Genomic DNA, 26,979 nt, shown 5'->3' with positions numbered 1-26,979 from the left:
CGGGAGAGCCCTGCCTCTCCCAGCACCATGAGGCCGAGGCCGGGGGAGGGACGCGGCGGTGTTTCAAGATGCATAATTGTTTCTGTCCTTTACAGAGGTCTGGCATGGATCAAGCCTGAGTTCTTTGTTTTTCCTTTTTCCTTTTTCACCCCTCCGGCATGATGATGGGTTGTGAGGTTGCGGAGGCAGAGCGGCGTGATTCATTCATATACCCCCTTGTTTTCATTTTCTGTTTCGAGAAATGGGCGGAGCTGGGCGGCCCCGTCTGGGTGGAGGGGGCACGCAGGATGATGGGGAAGTGGGCCTAGAAGACGACGCCAGCGAAGCAGCTGGCTCTCTAGGAACCCCTCGGCCGTGCTGCAAGAGACAGGCGGTTGAACCTGACGAATATATGATCATGCCTTGGCTGTCTGCCAGGCAAAGCTGATTGTTGCCTTGTCCTTGTCTGGAATTGTCTGTGTTCCCGTAAATGTGAATGGTTAGGTGACGTTTCTGTTCCTGACAATGCGTCATCGTACATACTTAGATGCAATGAAGTTGGCCCGAACAAACCTCCCCAAGCCAAAACTTCCAGGCAGCACCGGCGGCAGTAACCGTCATAGGTGAGAAAAATGACTGGCAGGATAGTGTCCGCAGGGTGGGCAAGGGCCACACTGCGGCCTTGAGCCCTGTCCAAATCCCACGGAAGGAGAAAGCCCAGCCAGCTCCCCCAGCCACGACACGAGCCAGACGCGTCTGGGCTGCAGCAAGTCGACGTGTTCTTCACGACTCCACAGCGGTGTGGGCCCCGGCGGATCCCAAAATGGCGGGCGTGCGGGCCAACGGTTCCAACAAAAGATGCCACCGAGCCAGCAGCCCCTTAGGCATGCCAACTCACCGACCGTCACTCACTTTAAACCTCAGGCCTGGACTTTGCTGCTTCTTGTTTTCCCTCCTGTCTTTTAGTAGCCTGCATCTGTTTTTTTTTTCGTTAAGCGAGCGTCCGACTTGCGCTGTCTTTCATGTCTTTTTGCGCTTTGTAATTCTCTTGTACCACGAGGAAGCTAGCATGGCAGCAGACCTGCCTCTGGCGCTGAGGCGCACGCCTCGAAGAAGAGTGCAGCACGGAGTCAGTGAGACACCGAGGACTCCCGCCCCGGCGTCACAGCGGAAGCCCTCGCGGGCCAGTGTCGTCCGGAAGCCAGCTACCACAAGTGCAACGGCCAAGACGGCGGGCAGGGCGATGAGCAGGAGCAAGGCCGGCGTCCCGGAATCCGCGAGTGTTACTGCTGCTGGGGCGGACGATGCCTCAGATGACTCGATCACGCTCGTCGACGACGCGGACGACAGCATCACCGCACTAGACTTTGACATCCCCATCTCCTCCTCGCGGCGGTCATCGTCCGGGGTGGGCAAGAGGAAGAGACGCCCCTCCGTCACCTCCCCAAGCAAAAAGCCGGCCATCAAGAGGACCCGCCGCCAGACAGGCAGCAACGACAACGAGAACAACAGCGCATCCTCCGTAGTGCACATCCTCCCGATCCGCACGCAGATCCTGGACGACCACATCAAGCGGCGGATCCGGCGCAACGGGCTGAGCGCGGAGATGAACGAGGCGTACGGCGAGAAGCGCGCCCGCAGGGAGAGGACGCTCGCGGAGCTGAGGCGCGCGCGGGACGAGCTTAGGTCCCGGGACGCGGAGATTGAGCGCCTGAGGGAGCTGACGGCGTTGTTTGACGGCAACGGTGACCATTCTCACCACCGCGACGGAGAGGGTGAGGAGGAAGCTAGCCGCGTGCAGGACCTGGAGAGGGAACTTTCCCGCCTCAGGGAGCAGGTCATGGGCCGGCGACGGGGTGATGATCATGATGTACCGCTGTCGTCGTCGCCGCCTGTTGTGAGGGGTGATGATGATGATTGGGGCATGATGGGCGGGATGTCCGATGGCGGTAGTGACGCCGAAGGGGACTTTGAAGATGAATTCGGTGAGAGCTCTGTCGCCGAGCTGGAGAGCGGTGGTACCCCTGAGCAGCATCGCCATCACCGGCAGCAGCAGCAGTTCAAGGGCAAGAGGCCTGCCGCGCTTCACCTCCACGGACCGACGCTCACGCCGCCCAGCACCAGCCCAGCCAAGCTGCCCTCGTCGCCCGTCCGGCAGATCCACTCGAGCGGTAGCAGTTCGGCGGCGGAGATGAGCACCCACTCGGCCTGCGACGCTGGTGTGCAGGCCGCGGCTGTCTCTACGGATGCTGCCTTGCAGGTTTGCACTCCTGATCCGGGCATGTACGCCCTCCGCGACGAACTGAACACCTTGCGCGCCGAGGTCTCGAGCCTCAACGACACTCTCTCGGAGCGTGACTCGCTTCAGGCCCGCATGGGGGAGAAGCTATCACAGCACAAGCTGCCCTCCTCCCCTTCTTCAGCCCAGGACGACACCGTCGTGGACCAAGACGTCGAGCTCCAACTCGACATAGTCCTGCAGGACCTGGCCGAGAAGACCAACCGCCTCGCCGAGCTGTCTTCTTTGCTCATGGGATCGCCCACAGATGGCCCCTCCACCACCGATAACAAAGGAGAAGCCACAGCCGGGCTCGCCTCGGCCCTCCACAGCGTCCGTCAGGCCCTGGGCGACCTTGACCCGAACACCCCCCTACCGCCCGCCGCGGCGCCGACCCTCGCCCTGGCCGCAGACCGCCTGCGCGAGCTGGACACCACGCTCAAGCGGCGCACGGCCGATCTATCAGACCGCGACGCAGCGCTGGAGGCAAAGGACGAGCAGCTCGCAGCCGCCACAGCACAGGCCAAAGAAAAGGACGCCCGCGCCGCGAGCCTAGAGGCGGACGTCGCACACCTGGGCCAGACGATAGCCTCCCTCCGCGACGCAGTCGCAGACCTCCAGGCCACCTCCGCGTCGCAGCAGGCAGACCTGGACGACGCACGCGACGCCGCCCTGCAACAAGGCGCCGCCGCGGCCGAGGCCGAGGCGCGGCTCGCCGAGGCGGTGGCGAAGCTGGCAGCCCTCGGCACGAGGCTTTCCGAGCGGGAGGACGCGCTGCGGGGCCGCGAGGGCGAGGTCGAGACCTTGAGGGGGGCGCTGGCCGAGGCGCGGGCTACTGTCGCGAGGCTGCGGGAGGGCGCGGCGAGGGAGAAGGGTGCGGCGCGGGATGCGGTTAGGGCTATGCGGGCGCAGATGGTTGCTGCGCTGAAGGTTGGGGAGGGGTTCCTTGGGGAGGAGGGGGTTGCGAAGGAGGAGGAAGGGGTTGATGTTGGTGTTGGTGTTGTCGGGGCGGGTGTTGATGGGATGGACAAGACTGCTCGTGGACGGAGTGATGACAGTGGTCTTGGTCTGGATGGCGAGGAGCCACAGCTTGTATGATTTTTTTTTTTTTTTTTTTTTTTTTTTTTTTTTGCATTGGGTTGGCGTTATGGGCATGGATGGGCTGGGAAACGAGTATCATTTTGCATGGGATTGGTTATTTTCCGAGCATTGTAGATACGATGTGCTGAAGCACAGTTGTTTACCAATACGCACATAATGTACAAGGAACATCGAGGTCAAGGAAGGTATGTACTGAGCAGCCTCTTCCACCGTGTCAGACTACTCCTGTAACTTGCTCGCCGTCCAGCTTTGAATGTTGATGCGGGTGGCCCAACACACCCGACTATCAAGCACCACAGACGAGTGCCTAATTTCCTCCATGAAAGCCCTTTAGTCTCAACCTGAGGATAGGAAAGGTGAGCCTGGGCATATGAGGCAAGGAACTTACGCATGCTCGTAGAGCATCCCAACTGAAAACCATAATACATTGATAAAGGGGAGGACCTCTGGTGTACCCGCTTACACCTGAGTATGACACCTACAGGCCAGATTCAAGAAGTAAAGAACCAACCCATGGACCCCGACTTCTGGAGGTCTGTGCAATCAGCGGGCTGAGACTGTGATCTCGAAAAGGTAATGGCTATAGTGATGCCAATCCGTTTGTTTTTGCTCAAGCCAAGCTGGTCCCTAAAACGTGCGTGCCTGCATTTTCGCTAATTGCTAACCACTCAGAGTACTACACGTAAGACAGCTGACACCCAAATCGCACCGCGATGCCTGCTACATTGCACGTGGGACGGACAAAGGGCTTCAGCTCTGGCCCCGAGGGCCATGACATTCCGCTGTCTGCCACTACTAAGCCGCCCATGTCTCGGACGCATAGGCAGTGGTTGAGTGAGCGATGTAGTACCCCGCACTGGGCTCTGCCTGAAGTAGTTCTGGCATCTCTAGGCATTACAACCTCTTTCTTTTGTTGGTGTTTTGGCGCAATAGGCTGTCTTGTGCCGCAACACGGCTGATCGTTCCTACTCGAGTTAAGAGCTGAGCCAAGTAGATTTTTAGTAATGAAGAGAGGCTTGCAGCATGTGATACACCCAGGTTTAGTCACTTCTATATTTCTCTCCATGTTTAATCATTGTGCATGCCATCTTCATTCACTATCTTGCATGAACGTCACCGAAAAGGCTTTCGTTTGAAACAATGAAGACAAACCACGAAAATAGGGACTTGGCCTCATTCAAAACGCTTAACTGCAGAGTATTCGAGCTGACTGGCATTTATATAAGCATTTCTTGATATCGGCCTCACCCGAGGCGCATGAGGAATACCCTTCTTTATTTGCACATTCCCATCACCACGACGTTCGCAGAGCCACCATCTTCTTCCTGCCCTCTACATTTGCGACCACTGCTAGTGTTTCGCTAAAAGAAGTTAAAATGCCTCACTCAGACTCATTAGAAAACGATACCGGTTCATTGCGACTTCTATCTCTCGGTGTGTGTTCTTTGTGGGGCTAAGCAACGCAACATAACCGCTGACATTCATCACAGACGGTGGAGGAACTCGCGGTTTGTCATCACTCATCATTCTCAGAAGCCTCATGAAGAAAATTGATGCCGAAAATCCACCAAAGCCATGCGACTATTTTCACTTGATTGGAGGAACCAGCACTGGCGGGTGAGGCTCTCAACTCTGATTTGTCCTGACTGTGATTTCAATGAAATACTAACTCCACTGCCGTACCAGGCTCATCGCGTTGATGCTAGGGCGGATGAAGATGGACGTTGACACTTGCATCAAAAAATACTTGACACTTGCTCCCGAAATGTTCACACAAAAAAGACCCATTTGGGACAAATTCGGCAAAATCAGTAATCTCTGGCCAGTTCGCGCCCGTTATAACGCAGAAAAGCTTGAACTTGGTTTCAAGCATGCAGCAATTGAGAGTGGAATGGACAAGGAGGCCTTGCTCTTTGAATCTTCTAGCACTTCAAGTTGCAAAGTGTGAGTACGACCCTAGCGGACATGACCCTATTGGAGGTGAAGACATAGTATCTTGCCTCCTGCTGACAGACACAATCTGAATAGTTTTGTGTGTGCTTACACGAAGTGGCTGTTCACGAAGTCGGCGAACAGCCACATCCGACTGCGTTCCTATGACACCGATGTCTCAGTCAGCTCATTTTCAACGTCAAAATGCAAGATATGGGAGGCTGCACGAGCCACATCGGCAGCAGCCACACTGGTTGACCCGATCAAGATTGGCTTGCAGGAATATGCCGATGGAGCCACTGGGTGCAGCAATCCAGTGAACGCCGTATTGGAAGAAGCCAAGGCTATCTGGAGAGACGCGCCATCGAGAATTCAGTGCCTACTTAGCATTGGAACCGGTGCCCCAAACCTCGATGGGTTCGACAGCAATATCAAAGAGGTGGTTGAAACCCTCAAGACCATCTCTACCGAAACTGAGGACACGGATAAGCAGTTCTTCAGGGATAGTGCAAGCCTTGGCGTTGGTGGTCGGTACTTCCGCTTCAATGTCAACAGCGGTCTTGAAAAAGCCGCTCTAGATGAGCATGACGTGGAAAGCATAGGCCGCATCATGGTAGCATCCAAGGCGTACCTGCTCGAGCGAAAAGTCCATAAGATGGTCGAGGACTTTAGCAGTGCTACGTCACCGCAGCACAGTAAGTAAGCTGGATAACACACTTCTCATCCATCATTCACCTGTTCCATTTCGCAAGCTCACGTCTTTTTGCCCTGGGAAACCTTCCGTCTTTTACTCGTCCCACGGAAAATGAAAGTACCAACACATTCTAAACAGATTCCGGCTTCCACCGTATGCCATATTTCAAGAATCACTACGCTTTAGAGAAAGCATACATCGACGCGGACAAATTGTCAGAAAGTTTGAATAGGATGCTGGGCGAGACAGACTGGTCTCACTTGGACATGGTATGTGAACTATCATGGCAGCTTGAACTTCCCGTATTGTATCGCCGCCGATGCTTGCTTTTCTCTCGTCACTTCTGCCCAAGCTAGTTCTAAAGGCAATCGAGTACAGGTCGGAGACGAGCACCTGATATATACCGACTATGAGCTCAGCTCTGAGCAGCTGATGCTGCTCGCGAACAAGAGCAAGCACTACTACTCCTTTCGCGAGGAGAACAAAAGAATCAGAGATATTGCGGAAAGGTCGGCGCCTACAGATCTTTCCAAGAAACCGAATGGCGTGGAATCGGACCAAAACCCACTGTCAGTGTCAACTTCGAAGAACACGGAGTCAGGATTATCCCTCAGCAAACAAATTGACGAACCTGGAGCGCATACATCCGTTCAACATGAACACGACTCTATTTTGCAGGAAATACCTGCGGCAACTGCTGCCAATGGTTTCACAACCCCCAAAAGCATGGGTTTGGACATTAATTTTCGCTTCGTATACGAGCCTGAGTTATCGATGGAGTCGAAAGGCAAGCAATTAAAAGGCCTCTGTTCGCTCCAGGTTGATGTTGGTGAGACTGCATCAGTCTTTGAAGTCTCAGCAACCGTGGATTCCGAGAGCGATCCACAACAAGGTTACAAGGGCGACGCGGTTCACAAGGTGGGTGGCATTGTTCCCAAAGCTTATGGCAGTCTGTGATTCCATTTCTTACACTCCTGCAAGCTTGCCATCAAGCGTCTCAAAGAGTCGACATCCTTGGACGTGTTCGTCTCGGAATACAAGGCCCTCTGGCGGGCCAACAAGCTGGATCACCCAAATATCGTGGAGACGCTATCTGTCTTCCAGTACGAGGAGAACGGACTGCAGTACTTCAACTTCGCGTTTCCCCTTGCTTTGGGCAACCTCAAACGTCTATTTCGGGGCGACTACGATGCAGACCAGTCTGTTCTACAAGCTCGTGGATCTCTCTGGCATCAATACGCACCTCTGACGAGTGCGGTGGCTTACCTTCATGACTCAACGAATACGGCACACAGGGACATCAAACCATCTAACATTCTGATGTATCTGTCAAAGGTGCCTGGAGAACTGATCCTGAAGATAACAGATTTCGGTCTCGCGGTGGACTTGACGAAGGCCATATCCTGGGAACATGGGACGCTGGCAGCCCAGTCCGCCCAGACCTATGACTCCCCTGAAATGCCCAAGGGGGACAGTAAAGGGATCCCTTCCGCTAAAGAACTGCTATCAAACGATATCTGGAAGCTCGGCTGTGTGTTCACCGAGATGACCGCATTTCTGACCTCCGGCTCTCGCGGCATTGTGGATTTTCGAAATCATATCACCACAACAGAGGGCAAGATTCGCTCGGACTGCTTTAACGACACCATGGTCGACGATGGCGAGAAGGTAAAGTCTGAAGTGCTTGAGTGGATGGACAACATACCCGCTAGTGCAGTCGCAGGATTACGGGCGAGCCAGCTGAACCCGATCCTTAAGAAGATGCTGGCGAAATCCATCGAACGGCCAAGTGCAAGTGAGGTGTTCTCAAGCTTGGCAAAGGTGAGACTTTCTCATGCATGAAGGAGATTTGTCACACGTGCAGTGGCTACTTTGAGCACCCTTTACTCGGCTGACGATACGACAAAAGATACCATTTTCGGGCATTGCCTATGATGACGGGATGCGACTCATTCGTTTTACTGATGGAAATGAGGTTGCAAGTCTGAGCTACTTTGACCAAACCCGGTATCGATTTCAAGAGTGGTTCCGGGAGCCCATTGACTGGGATCCGCTCCCGCAGATGCCGCCGGTCTGCTCTTCTGAAGAGGGTGTGGTCTCTTGGCGAGTAAGTTGAAATACCTAAGCTCACTACATTGATCGACAACAATATTTACTTCGCGGCAGTGGAGTCGCAAAGACTTTACATTGGTCCTTGCCAAAGACCGCATCGAGGGGTACAGAAACACATGTGCCCCTATACTGGGGGACATGGCAACGCCGGGGTTACCTAGCTCTAGCCGCGAAAGCGCAGATAGGCCCGCGGTGGAGAGTACCGTACGAGGCGATGGCCGTCGTAGTCGTCTGAGAAGGTATCCTAGTGATCTTCCAGGTAATGCTCCAACAAGTGAATCGGGCACAGATCCGAATGAGAGACAAAACTCATCCAACTCGACCAAAGGGAGATCTTACTTCGGATCACTGCTCTCATTATTCAGTCGTAAACCTCCTCTGGAAGTTCCAGGAAGACAGCAAGAGAGGATATGGGAAATTCACTGTTGTATCAACAGAATGTATACTGAGCCTTTGGAAACCATTCTCCGAATTATTCCCCACCTAGATGGGGACGAGACCCTGGACGATAAACAGTTTTTCAGAGCACTGGGACAGGCCATTTGTCAAGTGTCAGGGAATCACCTAATAGGTCTGCTGCGTAGATTTCTCTCTTGGAAGAGGTGCTCCAGGATAATCTTCGTTGAGGTAGACTCTCTCTTCCTTGTTACCCTCTATTTACACACTGGCTGACTGGCGCGAAACAGTTTGAAATGAGAAGACAGAAGGACCATGTTACGCCCGTGAAGGACTGGGATCTCCCTCCTCAAGGAGACGGATGGCGACACAATATCATAGATCCTATCGAAGATCGGATGAGAATACTCAGCGAAGAAATCGTGTACGGGCTTAAATACCCTAACATCGATTACGACGAAGATCGGGATCTGATCGTCAGCAAATTGCCGATGAAGCAGCAACCACCGGGTTTGGCGAGGACCTTTGGGAGTCAGGGCTGGGGTCTTCTTGTAACCATGGGGTTCTCATACTGGGGGTTTTTGCGATGGGCTCTCGGATGCCTAGTTCTCACTATCATATCCGCAGCAGTGTGGTTTCGTTTTGTGGATAACACATCCAAAACTGCCGCCCTGCCGCACTATTCTACTCCTTTCTCACTTCTGCAATGGCTGTTGCTCAAAAGAGCGAGGATACATGGCATCACAAACGCCCGGCAAAGTCTGACCGACAAAGTCTGGCATCCACAAATCCTCCGGTAGGGGAGACACCAAGCCATGACGTTCCATATGTCGCGGACATGGATTTGCCCGAATCACAAAGGAGACGAGAAGCGGTTGTGTCCACGGCGTAGCTGTTGGGGATGAATCGTATTTAGTGGTAGTACTGCCGCATTACCAATCAATCGAGTACCAGGGGTCCCACTCAGATAATTGTCGGTACTTAGGTAAAAATCGGACATTCACATCCTCAGTGAAGCCTCAGCCACATGCAGGGTCCGGGCCAACCTATGAATCCAATACCTGCGCGGAACTTGGTGGTGTTGCGTATCAAGTGTCTATCATGGAGTTGCTTGTGGGGCAGATCGAGCGTTTGAAAAGTTTGCTAATATCGATCGATTCATCGATCTCCCGAGTAGTACCTGGCGTTGCGAGCTTAAGAACCTACATATCGATTTCAAGAACCTCAGCTCCATATAAATGATCCATACTAGTAATATAAACCCATATTAGGACTCCGGAATTGCAATGGACGCCTTTGATAATCGCCAGCGGATGGGGCTTCCTCATTACTATGCACGTCTTGGTCGAATCTGGCGCTTCCATTGACGCATCTGATTGTCAGGGGCGCATTGCTTTGCATGCAGCAGCATTGGTAGGACACGGGGAAGTCTATCGCTTTTTTGGTAGACAAAGGGGGAACCCTCGCGCCGAGGACCACGAAGGAGCAACGGCTGAAAGTATGATCCCATGGCAGACGCGGCGAAACTGAGAACTAGTTCTGAGGAGTAGGACGCTGGCGACGAGACTGATCATGAAGGCCGTGCAAAGCAGATTTAGAATTTCCATTAGATTGTCACCTCTTTACGCTGGAACTTGCTGACGACAGACCGAGCAATTAACAGCTGCTAGTGCAAAAGGGTGTAGTTTGATTGACTCCTCAGCAAGAATTCTCAGCTTGGAAAGATTTCCTCGTCGTTCCTTAATTAGCGGGACTTGAGCATGGTATGATCGTTTCGAGGAGAGCGTTGGTTTGCCATCTCACACGGCGACTTAGAGCGATTGAGAGCCATCCTCACTGGCCGTGTCACAATAAACGAATGATTGTACCTGCGAGTACTGGCTGAAAAGGACCCAAGCGAAGCAGAAGGACAAGGGTGTTGCCGTTGTCAGCGGCTCGTCCGTCTCCCGAGTTCGATGGCAGCTGTGCCTTGTTATATTACGACGCGTGCCAAGTACCAGTGAGGAATTCGACTGGGAACATGGATCTCTCACACGGATAACATAATATGTGAGAAGAGTGGCATGACTACCAGTAACTACCCCGTCCCAACAGGCGAGATAAACTCCAAACGAATTAGAGAATAGTATTCATTAACGAATGTCCTGGTATCATTAGACCTAGAGGTATCAAACACCCAAAGCAAAACCTAGAAAAAGACCAAAAGGGGTATCCTATGTCAAAAAGCACAGCCGTTCTCCATCCCCCGCGGTATCATCGTTCAACAGGGTATCCGAGTTTGGCAATCTCCTTGAGTGTCCCCCTCAAACGTTGCGTGTCATCCCTTCCTCCCATTCAATCTCGACGGATTATATCGTACACTCATGAGCTATGTAGACTCAAGTAGACCAGCCTTCAGACTCGACAGGCGTTAAGTTAGCATGGCTAGAACTCAAATGTTCTCAATCACACGAGCGTTCATGGCCTGTTGAAAAGAAGGGTCCTGACCTCCAAAGTCCTGGAAGGTGTTCTTCCCGCTGCCGCTACCCTCGCCCTGTTCGAAGTTCTTCGGGTCGGTGATGGCGGCGTTCAACCCGGCCGTTGCAGAAGAAGACTGCGCCCCTGGCAAAAAGATAACTTTGGAGTTTGCCGACTTGGCCATGGCTTGCATAGCTTCGAGGTAGCGGATCTGCATGGCTGGTGCAGAGGACAAGATATCGGCGGCTTGACGCATGAGCTTGGCGCTTTCGACCTGTTCGGAAAGAAAAACAGATGTTAGTTACAATTCGCAGGGATTTCTCCCCAACACCAGCATGTACGGCGACAGCCTCGTAAGAGAAAGAAGCGGGGTGTTGACGAACCTCAGCCTTGGCGGCGATGATCTTGCTTTCACCGATACGCTTGCTCTGAGCAGCCATAGACAGCGACTCCTGCAGCTCTTGGCTGAAGACGATATCCTTGATGAGCATCGACTCAACCTGGACACCCCAGCCGGCCGCGACGTCCTCGATGATCTCGCCAATGCTCTGGGCGATCTCCTCGCGGCGCTCGATGACATCCTGGAGAACACGGGCTCCGACGACGTGGCGCAGGGTGGTCTGAGTACGCTCGATCAGGGCCTGGCGGACGTTGGTGATGCCAAAGGCGGCCTTGTGCGGGCTGACGATGTGGTAATAGATGACACTGGTAAGGTGGAGGTTGACGTTGTCCTTGGTCATGCACACTTGCTTGGGGACCTCGACGATCTGGATCTTGACATCGACCTGGATGAGGCGCTCGGACAGGGGGTTGATCTTAACCAGGCCGGGGTCGACTGCCTTGTAGAATTTGCCGAACTTGGTGACCAGGCCGACGTTGCCCTGGCTGACGTTCTTATACGGGTTGGGGCAGCAGATGCAGCATGGGATCGCACCCAGGGTTCCCATGCAGGAGCCGAGGGTGTTGACTATCAGGGACAGACCAGTGTCAGCACCTGCTGCGATAGAGGTGATGAGTGAAACCGGGAGGTATTAGACTTACTCATGCTTCCATACCAGCCTTTGGCATCGGCGTCGGTTCCGACGATGCTGGCATAGCTCTTCTGCAGGTCCTCCTGGCGGGGCGGCTGGACGACCATGGGCCCTTGGGGCCGGAAGCCGGCCTGAGCGCCCACGCCATTGGTGTCGGCGGCCTTGGACGAACCCGGAGTGGATGGGGCGTTCATGGTGTCTGCTTGGTGCTCCCGGAGCCTTAAAAGGTATTCAGTAGACAATGCTGACTTGGTCCGACGTCGTCGTTGATGGCGACTGAGAAAATGTGCTAGCTGGTGGGAGTCGTTAGTATTTGGTATTGGAGGTTGGCCGAGTAACGAGTCGCATGTCAGTCTCGCTGGAGGTTGGGTGGGCAGCGATGTGTGGCGACGGAACAAACTGACTGTTTGACGGTTTACTTTTCTGGGTGTCTTACATTCGGAAGAGGTGGCCCTGGTATTTATCTGGAGACCAAATTGTCTAGTGTGTGGGTAATTGACTCCTGGAAGCTGGTTCTCCAGTAGTCTGGGTGTGGGTGTGGATGCGAGGGTGGGTAATTGGACGGGACGAGATGGGGTGATCGATCTCAGTGACGGACGGTAGTGAGGGGGGCGTCGCAAGCAAGATAGAAAGAGGATGTGAGGGAATATTTATCTTTCGAGCACTGGTCCAGGAAGAGGAAGGTGGCACGCCAGCACACTTGGGCAATCTCTTGGTGTGGGCGGAGACGCAGCAAAGGCGAGAGGCGACGGAAGCTCCCCGTACTGTTCCTTCCGTGAGCTTACGGTAGTCGGAAAGAGGTAAGCAGGTAGGATGGATCGATGGAATGAGTGCGGCGAGGCAGACAGGCGGTTTCTGGCCGTGCTGGAAATGGAGATGGATGAGCAAGTGACCCGTGAGACCCAAGACCCAAGGGACCTAAGCTCTGAGCGAGCTCAACCCTGTTGCCGCAGTGGTACAGTATTGGTGGGTGCTGGGGATGGTGGTGCAGCACAGGAGCGGTACTCGGGTACTTGGAGCTTGGGTGGGCCCATTCCCCAGTGTTAGGAACTGCCAAGCGCGGGCTGTGGAGTGCCTAACAACGGGCCATGCGGGGCCCAGCCGCAGCTTCCCAAAGTTCGTTGAAAGGTGGGCCCATGCCCTGGGGAAGGAGCAGGGGCAGGGGTTTGGGTGACATCACCGGCTGGTTGGTCTCCCCTCCTACCTCCCCTTCCACCCCTCGACTGCGGGACTCCTTCAAACACTCAGACTGCGCATCCGAAACACATCATCTCAACCGTCACATTGCTATCGTGGTCGCCGTCGCTGTCATTTGTGGGGGAGACAGAGTGCATCTCTGGATATGCTCAACGCTATCTACCCATCTACTATTCATCCACCAACACTAACACCCAGCGTCCCCAACCTCGGTCGTTGTTTCAGCCAGCTGCCCGCGTCTGAGCTTCAATACGGGTCGCACGTTGCGTTCAGTCCGACCAGAGTTCAACAGGGTGTCACCAGACGTTCTAGCCTCTGCCGGCAAACACACCCTCAGCCTCGCTTCCCCTCTCCTGTCCTGCGTGCCTCCAAGTCTTGTGTCGCCGTCGCCTGCCAATCCTCGTCGTGCTGTCATGACTTTTTTGCGCCGCGCCCCTCGGCCCTTAACAGCTCCCCAATCGGGACCTCCAAACTGCAGTAGTGTGCCACCAGGGCTCTTCACACGGCCGACCTCCCTCAAAGCGCCCTGCGTGCCGAGTTCCGTGGCATCCTGGCATCCTGACCAGCTCGAATCACAGATCCGCCTCGAACCGCGTCTCTAGTGATCCGAGCCCGGTGGACGTGATGAACAACCGATGATGAAACCCAAGACTGTCAAGACTTGGCTTTTTTCGACGCACCATTCTGACAGTTGTTACATGGGCCACCCCCGGAACTCGTAGTTCCCTTCAAACATTCGCAGCCTGCTGCCACCAATCGAGATGGGCATATTTCTCCGCAGATTTGGAGATCAAGACAACAGTCCAGATGTTGACAGGGTTCTGAGCAATATTCAAGCTTCCACGATATCTTTTCGCACACTCATTCGGGCGACTGCCGCGATTCCACCTCGCCCGAAGGACAGACCGACAAGCCGCAGGCGAGCATCATTCTTTCCAGCCACCTGTACTCATTTCGAATGAAGACTCCAGCCTGGGCTAGCCTCATGCACGGAGACCGCGGCAGGCCTGTGCTGTGTATGCAGTGGAAGGTTCCGGTCCGGGGAAGCTGTCTTCCTTGGAGACCCGCCCAACCCTGTTCGCCAATTGAGACACAGCGTATTTCTCGAGAGCGGTTCAAATCGTTCCGCCATGACAATTACGCCCGACTTGTTAGCAGATCGCTTCCGCGATCCATGGACGGCGCGCTTCTTAGTCTGCCAGCGTGACCCCTGCACTGCCTCACTTCCTCACTGCCCCAACCCACGCCAAGAGCTGTCGACAATTGCCTGCCAGCATTTCCTGCAAGAATCAGTGGAATGACCACCACAGAGAGGAAATGGCTCTTATTGCCCCGTCGACTAACCTTCGAAACCATGTCCCTGAATTTGTCAGTCCTTCCCCAGCTGGTCTTTGCCACGCGACCGGCCTGCACTGCCATTATGCATTAAGGCCGCATGTGGAACTTTTCTAGAATCCTTCCATCCACCCTGGCCCACCCCAGGCAACCACATCTGGTCTGCTGGTACACACACACAGCCATGATGCCGATCTGCTTGCCGCTTATCACTCCCAGAAAAGGTATCAAGCTTCAAAGAGCGAGATGGCCGGGAATTATATCGCTCACTAGTTTACCCAGTCCGGCCAACCAACAGCGGCACGTTTACGCACCCGTGGGGACTTGACGACATCTTCGTTAGATTATACCGGTTTGGAAAGTACAAGCCTCCAAGGGCTTACTGATGGAAGCAAATAAACCTCTGCCACAGCCACGATGTCCTCTTCGCATCTTGCTGCCTGATGGAGGTTCTGTTTCGCCCGGTATGTGCGCCTTGGTGGTTTGTTCTTTGTTCCCACGACAAAGGAAAGTTGGATAGACAAGCCAGCGCTCGGGGCGAGGATTTCAGCTGTGGGTCCCTGTTGGTGAGCATCAGCAAGGCGCAGTGGTATATCGCTCGGACTTTGAGCTGATCCTTAGAACTAGCGCTTTCAAGGGCTCAGCGAGGCTGTTGCTCATCCCTCAAAATCAGGATCGGGCTGTCTACCAACAGATTTGCAAGGTACCAACGCCTAACTAGCTGGATTTTCCAACTCACATCGGGCAAAATTGCGACGGCCCATTCCTTTGGCCCCACTAAACAGGACTTGCAAGCTGATGCCCTTGAAACATCTACTGCCGGCCGACACCCAAGTTCAGATCGTCAAATTGCGGTCTCATCAATTTTCGTAAAATTTGGCTGGCTCTGTTTACTCAAAGTCGCCGTTCTCATGACAGTGGGATTATCCCAGTCCTTCCCTTCGATATGAACTTGTGGGGGCTCATTAAGGTTCTCTCTGTGTGTGTTGCGGTTCTCACATTGTGAAGCTGTAAATTGCCTGCTGTAGCGATTATCTCTGGGGCCCTGGCATGAAAATGACCTCGATGTTGTAAGCACTATCTCCTTGGTGAAAGGCCAAAACTGGTACTCAAGAATGCGCGGACTTGGAGCCACTCCATTCAATACCTCGCGTGTTTGGCAATCCCTTTGATTCTCGGAGCGTTGACGTCGCAGGACCTAGACCGGTGGTAACATCCAGCCTGCTTAGGTCCAGGAGGTCGAGAGTTCTGGACCGCTGATCCACGTACCTGCCACTCTCCATGAGGCCTATGACGAGTCATTAATCCCTGACGTGGACTGCTTGCACGGCTATCTCTAGAGCGAAAGTCATACCGTCCCGTTTGCTAGATGACAGTGTTGTTTCTATTACGCACTTCAAGCCTTCCACGTAGACTGCTTTTCCGTGAAAGCACCAATGCGAGTCAGGGCCGAGCTGTTCTTGGGATACTTGAGGGAAATTCCCTTCATTGTGGAGCTTGACTGCGGGATATTTTGCCTTCTTCTTTTTCATACTTGCCACAGAGACGTACGAAGAGCTGTCAACTAGGACGTCAGAGCTGAGCGGAACCTGAATCACCGTCGCATCATCGTCAGCCCGCAGGCGCCCTTAGGGAAGATGTCCCAATCGTCCTTCTTTGAGCTGTCACTTGACCACGACTTCGCCCGAGTCATCGATAGATGTGAGGCATTTCTGGGATGAGACCAGGCAATATTCATGGCCTACACTAGGGACGAATGGCTCGTGACGCCTGCAACGTGATGGGTCCCCAATGGATGCCACCTGTAGGAGCCGATTCAGACTTGGTGACCTCACAAGCTCTAGACTTTCGATTCGATTGAAGCCATTCACTGGCACATGGGACTCCGGTTGCTAGATGCTGCACAATCAGCTACGGAGGCTGGCGAATGCTCCTCCGGCGAGAAAGGCGAGGTTTATCACCGGCTCGTCATCTCTTGCAGTACTTGAGTGCGTGCCCCGGGTTGATTCACCATATCGGTGTATTTGTATTATAGACTATTTGTATTCTTTGAGTTCCTCTACTGAGCTGGAACGACAAATTATTGTCCTGATGGGACAAGAGACAATGTAGGTCGTAGGCATTTGCAGGCAATTTCGATGTTGATCTCTAGTCACCGAGTGACACAAGGAAACCCCCCGGGTATCCCAAACATTGCCTCCGCCGTCAAGGTCTCACGGCGGCCTTCTACAGCATGATGCAATATGCATGATAGAAGTATGACAACTAGCCTCGAAGAGATTTGATGTTGATTTCACTTTCGACGTGGTCCTTGCGTGCGGCGCAGCGTACTGAGGCTAGCCGCACTTGCTGAATAAATGTCACGCCTGGGCCTTCATGGAACGGCGATTCAAATGAATGGATTGCATCTGTAATAGCTGTGCCTCTGCCCAGCCGCAAAGTGACCAACAGCTCGAGAGGAACTACTTTCCTTGCGACTTGTCATCAAAGTCACCATATTTCTTCTGCGGTGGACCCATAAAACGTCTCGCTACAATCAGTCCAGGATACATGGAATACTAGACAATCGCTCCAGATACATCTATCAACTGACCACATTCTACCGCGATCCCAAACGCAGCGTTTGACACTATGGCAGTCACCAAAACCACACTTCTCGAGCGCGCAAGACACATCGCGCACAACTTCGACCCGAAGGACGAGGACATCAGAAGGTGCGCTACGGAATTTATTAGAGAGCTGAGTAAGTTGATCGCAGAACGTGTCTCTTTGGGGTAGTGAGGCTGAATCACACTCGACAGGGCTTGGTTTGCAGCAGACGACCCCGTCTATGTGCCAGATCCCAACCTATGTCACTCAAATCACGAGTGGCAGCGAGAAGGTAGGTGTGGACTTTATCTTCATGAAACGCTCTCGTTCACTCATTATATGCCCTAGGGTCTGTCCCTCGGCGTCGATCACGAAGAACGGGTCTAGCGTGGGGGCCGCGATCATTGCTCTCCTTGCTGCCCGGCAGGTCGCCCCCAACATTCATCAATTGTAGAGTGATGGACTGTTGATGAGGCTTCGGCTTGATCGATACAATTAGCTCTATTCCCAACCATTTTTCTATGCACCCGTCTGCCCCCAAGCAATCCTTATGAAGGAGGTCCGTTGTACAAAAGGAGGGAGCACATGGCACCACTCAAGTGCTCAGATAACTGATGACAAAGGCTCAACTGCACCCCCAACTCTCCCAGCCCCATCGAACAGCCAATTAGCCTAGTGGACCACTGTCACAGCATGACGCTGTACTCAATAAAGCTCATAGCTGAATGCACAGCCTGCAGACTGCCTCGGTGCCATTGTAGATATATAAAGATCGACTGTGAATCCGCTGCAACTCAGAACTTGGAAACTTCCGTTCGTTCTCCTCTTAGGCTCCGAGTCATGCATACCGGAAGACGCTATGGACGAGAACAGTCTTCTACAGTCAGATGAGCCTCAATCCCTCAGTGCTCTCCCGTCGCGGATTTCGGCCGAAGATATGGAGCTTCCCAACCACTCACATGACGGGTCTGTGTCGCTTTTATCAGCACTGACTTCTACTACAAACTGCAACAGGAATTCTGGAGACCAAAGGGAGGCTGCCCCGGCCTATACACCGATCTACCGCCAACTGCAACCACATCTTGGCGTGCACCACCAGGACGATGAACCTCCCTTTCAGAGCGACAAGTGCGTCCATCGACTATGGCTGTGGGAGATATTGAGCATCACAGTCGCTGCACTCGCTCTTGTGGCCATTGTGATCACACTGGTCCTTCACAGGGACCATCCCCTACCTAAGTGGCCGTCGGCAATTACAATAAACGCCCTCATCGCCGTATTCACCGCTGTGTTCAAGGCGTGTCTGATGATGCCGATCGCTGAAGCTATTGGCCAGTTGAAGTGGCTGTGGTACCAGAAGTCGAGGCCGCTTAGACATATGGAGCATTGGGATTTGGCTAGCCGAGGTAAGTTATCATGTCTTCTCTTCTATCACCCACGAACTCTCTACAATCATTCCTGTTTCAGAGAGAGTGCCACTCACATGCGTATATTCAGGCCCATGGGGCTCTATGCTTCTGATATTTCTGCTGAAAAGCCAGAACCTTGCAGTCATTGGTGCTATCCTCACAGTAGTGGCAATGGCAGTTGACGCTTTCACTCAACAGGTAGTCCAATTCTACAGCTGCCCAACGGTGGTCGACGGCGAACGTGCGACGGTGCCTTTCTCCAATAATTACACCGCTGACTTCTGGGGAACTCAATCGGACCCGCAAATGCAGTCGGCCACATATGTCGGACTGATTGACCCGCCTGCAAACATTTCTGCAGCTCTTAAGTTTGAATATAAGACGGGCAACTGCACTTTCCCTTCGACGGACGACGGGGTGACATTTATGTCCCTCGCACTGGAGAGCCGATGTACCGACATTGGAAAAGATGTTGCTTTCTCTACGGGCACAAGAAATTTCACCGACTCTGTTTTTGGGCATGAGACAAACCCTAAGATGGCGACGGTCAATGCCATACTGCCGAGTTATAAGCTACAGTTGAACAATTATTCATCCAATGTGATGCAGTCAGGGTCCCGAGCATCCACTAGCTGCCCCTCGCATTTTCTGAGACAGGTTGCATTCCTAACGATGTCCAGCCGTTGGGGATATCGAGGCGAGCCGCAGGACTCGCACGCTTTCGAGTGCGGGTTCTATCCAGCCGTGAACACCTACAGCGCCAATATTACGAACGGGGTGTTATTTGAGCAAGTTTTGGACAGTCAACGCATGGATTACCCCCAGGCCCGGCTAATCGTCAACAGGACCATTAGGGAAGGCAAATGGCACGAATGTACCGGCAATCCAGGCCCTTCCGACGAGAACAACGTCCCTGTGGACATTGACTTCAGTGTTCATTCTTGTGGGTCAGCAATTCTCTCGGGCAACACTCCAGAAGAAATGACCGACCCCTCCTACAACATCACGTGGTGGGCCCACGACTGCGTATACTCACTTGACCTTGACATCGCGGAAGGTCTGTCCGAAGCTATCTCCGGTCTTCTGGGTACTGGGACCCTGTCCTACGACTGGGCAATCGAACACGCAAAGGGGGACCCCTGGTCTGTCAACCTCTGGAACAACGGTGCCCCCACGCTGGACACGGTTCAGGCCATCATGGATGGGATGACGCGCTCAGTCACTGCACGCTTGCGGCAGGGCAATGGGATCGGCGTCAACATGGGCCCGGCGAATGGGACTGTTTGGGGGATGCAGACCTGTGTGGGCGTGAACTGGGGGTGGCTTGCCCTCCCGGCTGGGCTGCTGCTCCTCACAATTCTGTTCCTGGTCCTTAGCATCATCAGGACAAGTTCAAGGCAGGCCAGGGTTTGGAAGAGCTCCATATTCGCAGTGCTGTTCAGTGGCCTTGATCAAGTAACGAGAAAATCTGATGGGCCAGTGGTAAGCCTGGAGGAGATGAAGGCTGCTGCTGATAGAGCGACGGTTCGCCTTGAGGACACCAAAGAGGGTTTCCGCCTGGTCGGCCAAGCTTAGCGTACAGTTACATATATATCCTTTCCAGCAGATACATCTGATTTTGATATGATTGTATCGATGAAATTATGATGATACAGATTCAATCTGGAACTGATATATTATACTGGGCCAATTATGCTGTTGTAGAAAGTACAAAGAACCTCACCGTCGACACAAATTCGTGCCGTCATGTTCGTGATTTTCCACACTAGGTAACTAACAAACAATATAATAATATTTGGTTACAAACCTTTCTTATTATTGGTATCAGTTATTGGCAGTCAAATTTCTACTCGAGGTCACATTGCATCTGGAATGTACCCATCTCAGACACTTCTGTCGCAAATAATTCACAGAAACAAGAATCTTTCGGTGCAAGATCACTCAATCCTCTCTCACTTATCACCACAACAGTCTACTTTTACGAAACAGCTGATCACAAACAGTTTCACAGAACCCATGATTTATGGCAATGAGACGTTCATGCAGAGGTCAGAGGGTAGTAGTATTGTCCCAAGCTCGACAGCAAGTCGCCATGAACTCCGCTACGAGCCACACACCTAGCCCCCCCCCCCAAAGCTCAAACCCCGATGTCCCAGGCTCTCCCCTTGGCTTAGGACTTTGACCCACCGGTCCTGAGAAGATATCCAGACCGCTCGAATTAACAGAACATCACCTAGTTTCTTAGATCAGGTCCTAGGGGCCGCCCCTTAACGACGCGGAGGCTGTGGCGGCTGCGGGTTGGCAGGTCTAGGTCCCCGGATCACCATTTCCGTCGGCCCTGGGCCCGGGCCCTGGCGAGGTGTGGGATTTGGCATGGACCTGCCACATCTGCACGGCCTCTTCTGGCAGACGTTACAATCCCTCTGGGGGTCGTTTCCCAGAGGAGGCGGGGCAGACATTTTGTGGTTGCTGGAAGTGGATTCTGGGTAAAATTTGTAGATGTAGAGGGGTGTGCCGTGGTCGGAAACTGTTGTTTCAGTGCTCTGATTCTCCTTGTGTTGTTGGAGCTTCTGTGGAGGGTTGCTGATTTCTTTTGGTATTGGAGCCTCGTGCTTTTGGACAATGAGATGATGTGTCTGTCGAGACTGTGCTGTTTAGAGATAAAAGTCAGGGTCTTGACCTCGATTTCAACGGGAAATTATAGTTTTTGAAAAGGCCAGAGGTGGTTCTGTTTGACTGACTTGTGAGGAATAATGATGAGGGAACGTGGTATTCATGGCATTGGGTGAGTCGCACCGTCGATGCTGCAAGGCCGAATATGCCATTGGCCTTGTGTTGTTGTTCGAGTAACCTGATTTCTTTGACGGGATGAGAATCAAGAGAGCAGTATGAAAATGTCATTTGATAGACTCATTGTTGGTCCATCTAGAGACAGAGCTATGAGTGACAAATACCACAAGATTGCTGTCAAGGAGGCTTCACAGGCTTTGGGCAGTCATGATACCTAGCTGATTCACCTATACACTATAGTTACAGCTCATTCTTTTTGAAAGTCTTGGTATGTAGTAATATCGGCGTCTTCCATGGTCCTGCTTGCAACATATTTTCCCAGGAACACGGAAATGCTGAGAAGCATACCCGACCTTAGCAACCAGTGACCATGGGTAAGACTGAGAAAACACCTTATTGGGAACCATTCGTCCTTTGTCCCGCATTCAGCAATAATGCAAATAGGGTTCATGGATAAATTGTGTCATTTTGATTATAATAAACGGTGGAATAGCCCAGCAAACGAGATTCTTTGTCCCACAGATGCCCAATGGCCAAATTGATAAGCGAATGTGGCTTTAAATTGTCACGACTGAAGAGAACAGCTATGTGCCTGAGAGCAGAGAAACGCTTTCGGAATCTAAGCCAGCGGTCCTGGTGGATTGTGCAAGGATGGATGGAGTTGAAGCATGTGATGAACTAGTGATAACGAGAAAGGGTGTGTGGATATGAAATGGACATGGATCCCTGACCACAGTTGGCCAGAAAATCCTCCATACCGCCAAAGGTCAATATCTTCAATGCTCTCTTTTCTATCCTGAAAGTCTACTACGCGTTGTTACAAACTGCTTGCTCTGGATCCTGAGGGAATTGTCAACCAGACCAGAGCAGGTAATACCACACTCAACGACCAAATTCCCCACCAAAATAAAGTTGTTTCATGTCTTGGTACGCAAATACGCACGTTGGGAGCACGGCACGCTACTTATACCGAGAGTCAAATGCCACTGCACTACGGAGACAGAATGTATGCCACTTTGAACCAAGGGGTGGGAGCCTTATCAGGCCCCTTTTGTTCACATGTGATGGCAGCAACTTGGGGGCATATCTCGACAGCATTTATGAACATGTACGCTGGCAGATATGGGAATGTTGCATCGTTACGCTTTTCTTTTTGAGATCAGTCGTAGTATATGTGATCTGTCTCATTTTACGATATGTAGGATTGCGATGTTCCATGGTTATTATTAGGCTTTGGTATAGACCAGGTATCTGGGTAGCATCCAGATGTCGTGCATCACCGCTAAAACTAGATCGGTAGAGGCTCTTCAATCTTGACACGTCCGTACACCAAGTACGTCACATCCAGCATTGGCATTGACAATTTGGCCAATGTTCGCTGTGTAGTCGCTTCTGAGTGCGTGCACATGGCACGCGGCTTTTCGTTTCGCTCGGCTACTTACCTAGCTCTACAGATATTTACTTGGGTCTCGATAAAATACTTCTCACAGCGCTACCCTCCCCTTGCCGTAGGATCAAATGAGAATCGCCAAGTGCCACTGCCCCACCAGTGAGCAAGATTGCTCCCGCCCGTGTACCACGGGTTGACAAGGCAGGCGTGTTTTGTTCAAGAATCTGAAAGGTGGTATTGAGTAACCTGGGTATATGCAAAAATTCTAACCGTGATTTTATCTACACAAGAAACCAAGACCACATTGCATCCCTACATGTGATCTCCCACAGCATGCAATTGGCTTTTCACCGCCGCGTCGACCAGGCCGAGGACCTCCTCGTGCGTGATCCAGATCCACTCCTCGGTCTGCCACTCATTAGCATCACCATCGTCCTGGACGGTAGGCTTCCACCCCTCGGGTATAGGGATGCCCTCGACGGCCTGCATGTACTCCTCCTTCCACATAGCCTTGCCAATGAAGTGCACCAGCCCCCTCATCCGCGCGACCCACCGGAACCCGCGCGACAGGAAGAAGGGCGGCAGGATCTCGACGACGGCCGAGTCGGGCCGCATGAACATGACATAACTCATACCGGCCCCGTGGTGCCCGACCAGCACGTCCGTCGACTGCAGCAGCGCGATCTGCTCCTTCTTCCCCATGAGCGCGAGGTCGACGACGTTGATGGCGTAGCCCGGGTGCTGCGCGTGCATCTTCTCCATCAGGACGCCAAAGTCCCTGAACTTGCGCGTCGACCCGCGCTGCACGACCGTGATGGTGGGCTTCTCGCGCACGTCGGACGAGGGCCGCTCGTCGATGTTGTAGAACCCCAGCACCCAGCGCGTGAAGGAGGTGAGCAGCGTCTCGCGCCGGCAATTCTCGTACGTCGTCCTGAGCAGCGCCGTCCAGAAGGGGCTGCCCCACCCGACGGTGCCGACGACGACGTCGTAGCACCCCTCGGCGGGGAGCTCGCTGTAGCGGATGGGCGGCCTGCCGGTCAGGATCTCCCACGCGTCGTCCCAGGGCCCCTCGTGGTCGTCCGGGAACACGACGCGCGCGCCCGCGACCTGCTCCTCGGTGAGGAAGGGCTCGCCCGTGGCCGGGTCGACGGCGATGCGCGCGGCGTCGTACGAGACCTTGTTCTGCCACAGCTCCATGAGCTTGTGCCACACGTTGTCGTACGTCTCCTTGAGGGCCGGGTAGATGACGAGCTGGCGGCCGTGCGTGTGCCTGTCGCAGGCGGTCGAGCGGGGCGCGCCGTACGAGAGGCCGGGCAGGGGCTGCCCGTAGACGAGGGCCTTGTCGGCGGTGGCCTCGCCGCACTGCGCGTCGAAGCGCCGCCGCTCCGGGTCCCAGCGCACGCCCTGCATCAGGTACACGGGCGTGGCGCCGTTGAGCTTGTGGTGGTGCGGGTTGGTCGGCACCTCGAAGCCGTGCACGGAGGAGCCCTCGCCGCACAGCTGCGTGGAGCTGTTGGCGATGCCGTAGACGTAGTCGTCCGTGTAGAAGAGCGTGCACAGGTCGTCGTCCTCGGTCGTCAGCTCGTACTCCTTGGGCAGGTCCGTGAAGAACTCCGGGTCGCGGTTCGGCCTGAACGGGATCGGGGCCTTGGATCCTGCGGGGGCGGCTGCCGAGGTGGCGTGGGCGGGCGGTGGTGGTCGTGGTGGTTGCTGTTGTTGTTGGTCGGACTCGGGATCGGGAGGGTAGTCGGGCAGCTCGGCCCTCAGGTCCGACTCGTCTGCGTTGGTGGCGGCTGCCTTCGCGGCGTCGTGGGTGCGAGTGACGTGGGTGACGTGGGTGACGGTACTGCTGCTGCTGCTGCTGCTGCTGCTGTTGTTGCTGCTCGCCTGTTGTAACACGGCCGCATCTTCCGGCCGTAGCCCGGGGCACTGGCAGGAGGAGGCCGAGGACAGGCCCTGGGCGCGGAACCGGTCTACCGAGATTGTGTCTGTCCATATCGCGTAGTATGCCGTCGCGATGAGAATGAGTGCCACGACCCACACGCCCAACCTCCTCTGCGGCATCCACGACTGGTTTATCACGGCCATGGCTGGCTCTCCCTTTCGACCAAGAAAGGGAGGCTGAGAGATAGAAGGGCGGGGGGCGACAAGAAAAAAAAAAAAAAAAAAAAAAAAAAGATGTGGCCCGCGCGCCAAGTGCACAGGTAAGAAAAGACTAGAGACTTGGCTCTAGGGATGGCTGTGGCTCGATGCGCGACGACAAGTTAGACGACGAAAACGGAAGTCGGCCGCTGGTCACATCTCGAGGCACACCCCGAAGAGACAGACAGTGTTTTGGTCTCTGGGGAAGTTTTGGTGTGGGAAAAGAGGGAGAGGGGAAAAAAAGAAAAAAAGCAACTTTGGAACACAGGTGCCGGTTCAGCTGAAAGAAGCGATCGACTCGGGGGCCAACAACCAAGGGGATTAAATCGGGGCTCGTCGGGTGATTATGTCTGGCCAGGTAAGACAAGAAAAACGCCGCCGTGTTCGTGTCTCTGTGTGTGACTTTAAACTTTCAGCTGTCGCCCCTCGGAATCGCATCTTTAATCGCAATCCCAGGCCCCAAGATCCGGCCAGGGGCGCATTGGGCTTACCCACTGTATTAGGTTTCGCATGAGCCGGTCCCAAGCTTCGGAGTGCTCCAGGTATAATTTTAATTTATCAGCCCAATCAAACCGGGCACCGCCGCTTGCCTTTAATGCCCGGGAGGGTTTCCAGGATCCGAGGCGCCAAAGGGTAGTGCTAACGCAGTGCCTGACAGTGGGCAGGCTAACGGAGACAGCTGCCACATAGTACAGCCATTTACGGGGTGAAATCCTCACTGGCGCACAAATGGCATATAGGCCCGTCTGCCCTCCCTTCCCCCTTAGGCCAGCCTGGCTGCCTGGCTCGCATTTATTTGATGAGGCGAAAAGAAAAAAGGCTCGTAATCCTTGGCATAAGCACCCGCCAAGGCAGCAGCTTGGACCACGCGGGGGAGAATCGTTACTCAGCGCGTCAATGGCGTTACCCACAAATGAACGATTCAAGGCGGGGGACGGCGAGATTGGCCCAGACATTGCTTGCTTGCTTGCTCTCCCTTGAGACACACTTACGCATACACACGCACTTGTGGTGTGAGCTGGCCTTCGACGCCATACCTAGGAGCTTGAGCACCATCTCCCAAGCTCAAGGTCTACAGTCCTAGACACCGCCGCTAGCTCCTGGCTGTCTAGCTGCACCTGTTCGTTCTAGTGTAAGCTCAGTGCTACCTTGGGTCTAATTTAGATCTGGACCCTGGTTGCATTCCCACCTGTCTGGTCGATTATCTCTCCATCGCGTGTGCTCGGTGCTGTCGAAATTGAAAGACAGAGACCTGCACGGCTCTGACACCTGGCTCAGGTTGAATGACTCCGATTGGCAAGGTCCTCCCCTCCTCCAGCCAGGATCCCGGACACTGTCGACGCCCCGTCCGTCTCGAGCCGAGAAGATGTCTATCTCCCTTTATTTTCGTGACTTTCCTTGTTCTCCTTATTCGCCGCGGAAAAATTTCATCTCACCCCATCTCACGTAAACAGCATTGCCCCTCCTTCAACGACGGTCGCCGATCCATTACGTGCGCCATATTACGGTGCTACATAGGCATATAGCTGGGCAGCCGCTCATATTGTCCCCCGCCAATTGTTAGTGACACGCCGTGCACATGAGCCAACGCTCTGGAAGGAGGTGGAAAGAAAGACGTGAACAACAGAGCCAATAGCAGGCATATCTGTTATAACCAGGACCTGAAACAAAATCATGTTCAGACAAGACACGGCCGACGAGTCAGGACGGGGGCAAGCAAGTTCCCGTGCTCCCGTTTTGCGGACGGGCAGCAACCGCCGGCTGGCTGAGGACAGACAGATGGGGCCGTCCTCCGGGGGCGGGTTTGTGGTGGGATGAATCGGCTTGCTTGGCACCCCCTACCATACTTGCCGTATTCCCCATGCCTTACCATTGAGGGGCGAACGAGTGTGTGCTCGTACTCGTGTCTCTGCCTCACCGAGCTTACAGACACGTGTCTTCCTTTTTGGGCCTAATAGGCACACAGAGCAGACAAACAAAGCCCCAGCGAACCATCCGGGGGCGAAGATCTGGGGTTCCCTCTGATCAACCTAGCGATCCCGCCCAGACCTTGGGGTCTTTGCCCCTGGCTAACAACTAAGACGCCGTGGCACAACTTGCCTGGACAGCGGCCACTTGCTACCTATCCAAGTACCTACCTGCGGTAG

General features: G+C 53.8%; 6 protein-coding genes across 6 annotated transcripts; 4 read left to right on the top strand and 2 right to left on the bottom strand.

The window, feature by feature from the left end:
* Positions 1-1,048: 1,048 nt before the first annotated feature.
* INS49_013637 (uncharacterized protein) lies at positions 1,049-3,355 on the top strand (the record flags this gene model as incomplete). Its single annotated transcript, XM_043174334.1, has 1 exon — positions 1,049-3,355. The coding sequence occupies one exon, from the start codon at positions 1,049-1,051 to the stop codon at positions 3,353-3,355; it is 2,307 nt and encodes a 768-aa protein (XP_043021279.1).
* A 1,379-nt stretch (positions 3,356-4,734) lies between these two features.
* Positions 4,735-9,292, top strand: INS49_013636 (uncharacterized protein; the record flags this gene model as incomplete). Its single annotated transcript, XM_043174333.1, has 9 exons — positions 4,735-4,792; positions 4,849-4,975; positions 5,045-5,302; positions 5,387-5,985; positions 6,123-6,253; positions 6,363-6,902; positions 6,966-7,805; positions 7,894-8,091; positions 8,783-9,292. The coding sequence occupies 9 exons, from the start codon at positions 4,735-4,737 to the stop codon at positions 9,290-9,292; spliced, it is 3,261 nt and encodes a 1,086-aa protein (XP_043021278.1).
* A 1,631-nt stretch (positions 9,293-10,923) lies between these two features.
* On the bottom strand, positions 10,924-12,174 carry INS49_013635 (uncharacterized protein; the record flags this gene model as incomplete). The annotated part of the gene is made up of 3 exons (XM_043174332.1): positions 10,924-11,223; positions 11,333-11,916; positions 11,991-12,174. The coding sequence occupies 3 exons, from the start codon at positions 12,172-12,174 to the stop codon at positions 10,924-10,926; spliced, it is 1,068 nt and encodes a 355-aa protein (XP_043021277.1).
* Positions 12,175-17,143: 4,969 nt separating this feature from the next.
* Positions 17,144-17,488, top strand: INS49_013634 (uncharacterized protein; the record flags this gene model as incomplete). The annotated part of the gene is made up of 3 exons (XM_043174331.1): positions 17,144-17,255; positions 17,314-17,393; positions 17,450-17,488. 3 exons carry the CDS (start codon positions 17,144-17,146, stop codon positions 17,486-17,488), a joined length of 231 nt encoding a protein of 76 aa, XP_043021276.1.
* Positions 17,489-17,960: 472 nt separating this feature from the next.
* On the top strand, positions 17,961-20,085 carry INS49_013633 (uncharacterized protein; the record flags this gene model as incomplete). The annotated part of the gene is made up of 2 exons (XM_043174330.1): positions 17,961-18,507; positions 18,599-20,085. 2 exons carry the CDS (start codon positions 17,961-17,963, stop codon positions 20,083-20,085), a joined length of 2,034 nt encoding a protein of 677 aa, XP_043021275.1.
* Positions 20,086-23,002: 2,917 nt separating this feature from the next.
* On the bottom strand, positions 23,003-24,754 carry INS49_013632 (uncharacterized protein; the record flags this gene model as incomplete). The annotated part of the gene is made up of 1 exon (XM_043174329.1): positions 23,003-24,754. The coding sequence occupies one exon, from the start codon at positions 24,752-24,754 to the stop codon at positions 23,003-23,005; it is 1,752 nt and encodes a 583-aa protein (XP_043021274.1).
* Between the last annotated feature and the right edge of the window lie 2,225 nt (positions 24,755-26,979).

Source organism: Diaporthe citri (genome assembly GCF_014595645.1).
Source record: "Diaporthe citri strain NFHF-8-4 chromosome Unknown scaffold_7, whole genome shotgun sequence".
NCBI classification, from domain to species: Eukaryota; Fungi; Ascomycota; class Sordariomycetes; order Diaporthales; family Diaporthaceae; genus Diaporthe; species Diaporthe citri.
The sequence above is the reverse complement of the archived record's forward strand: the minus strand, read 5'-3'. Positions and strand labels throughout refer to the sequence as shown.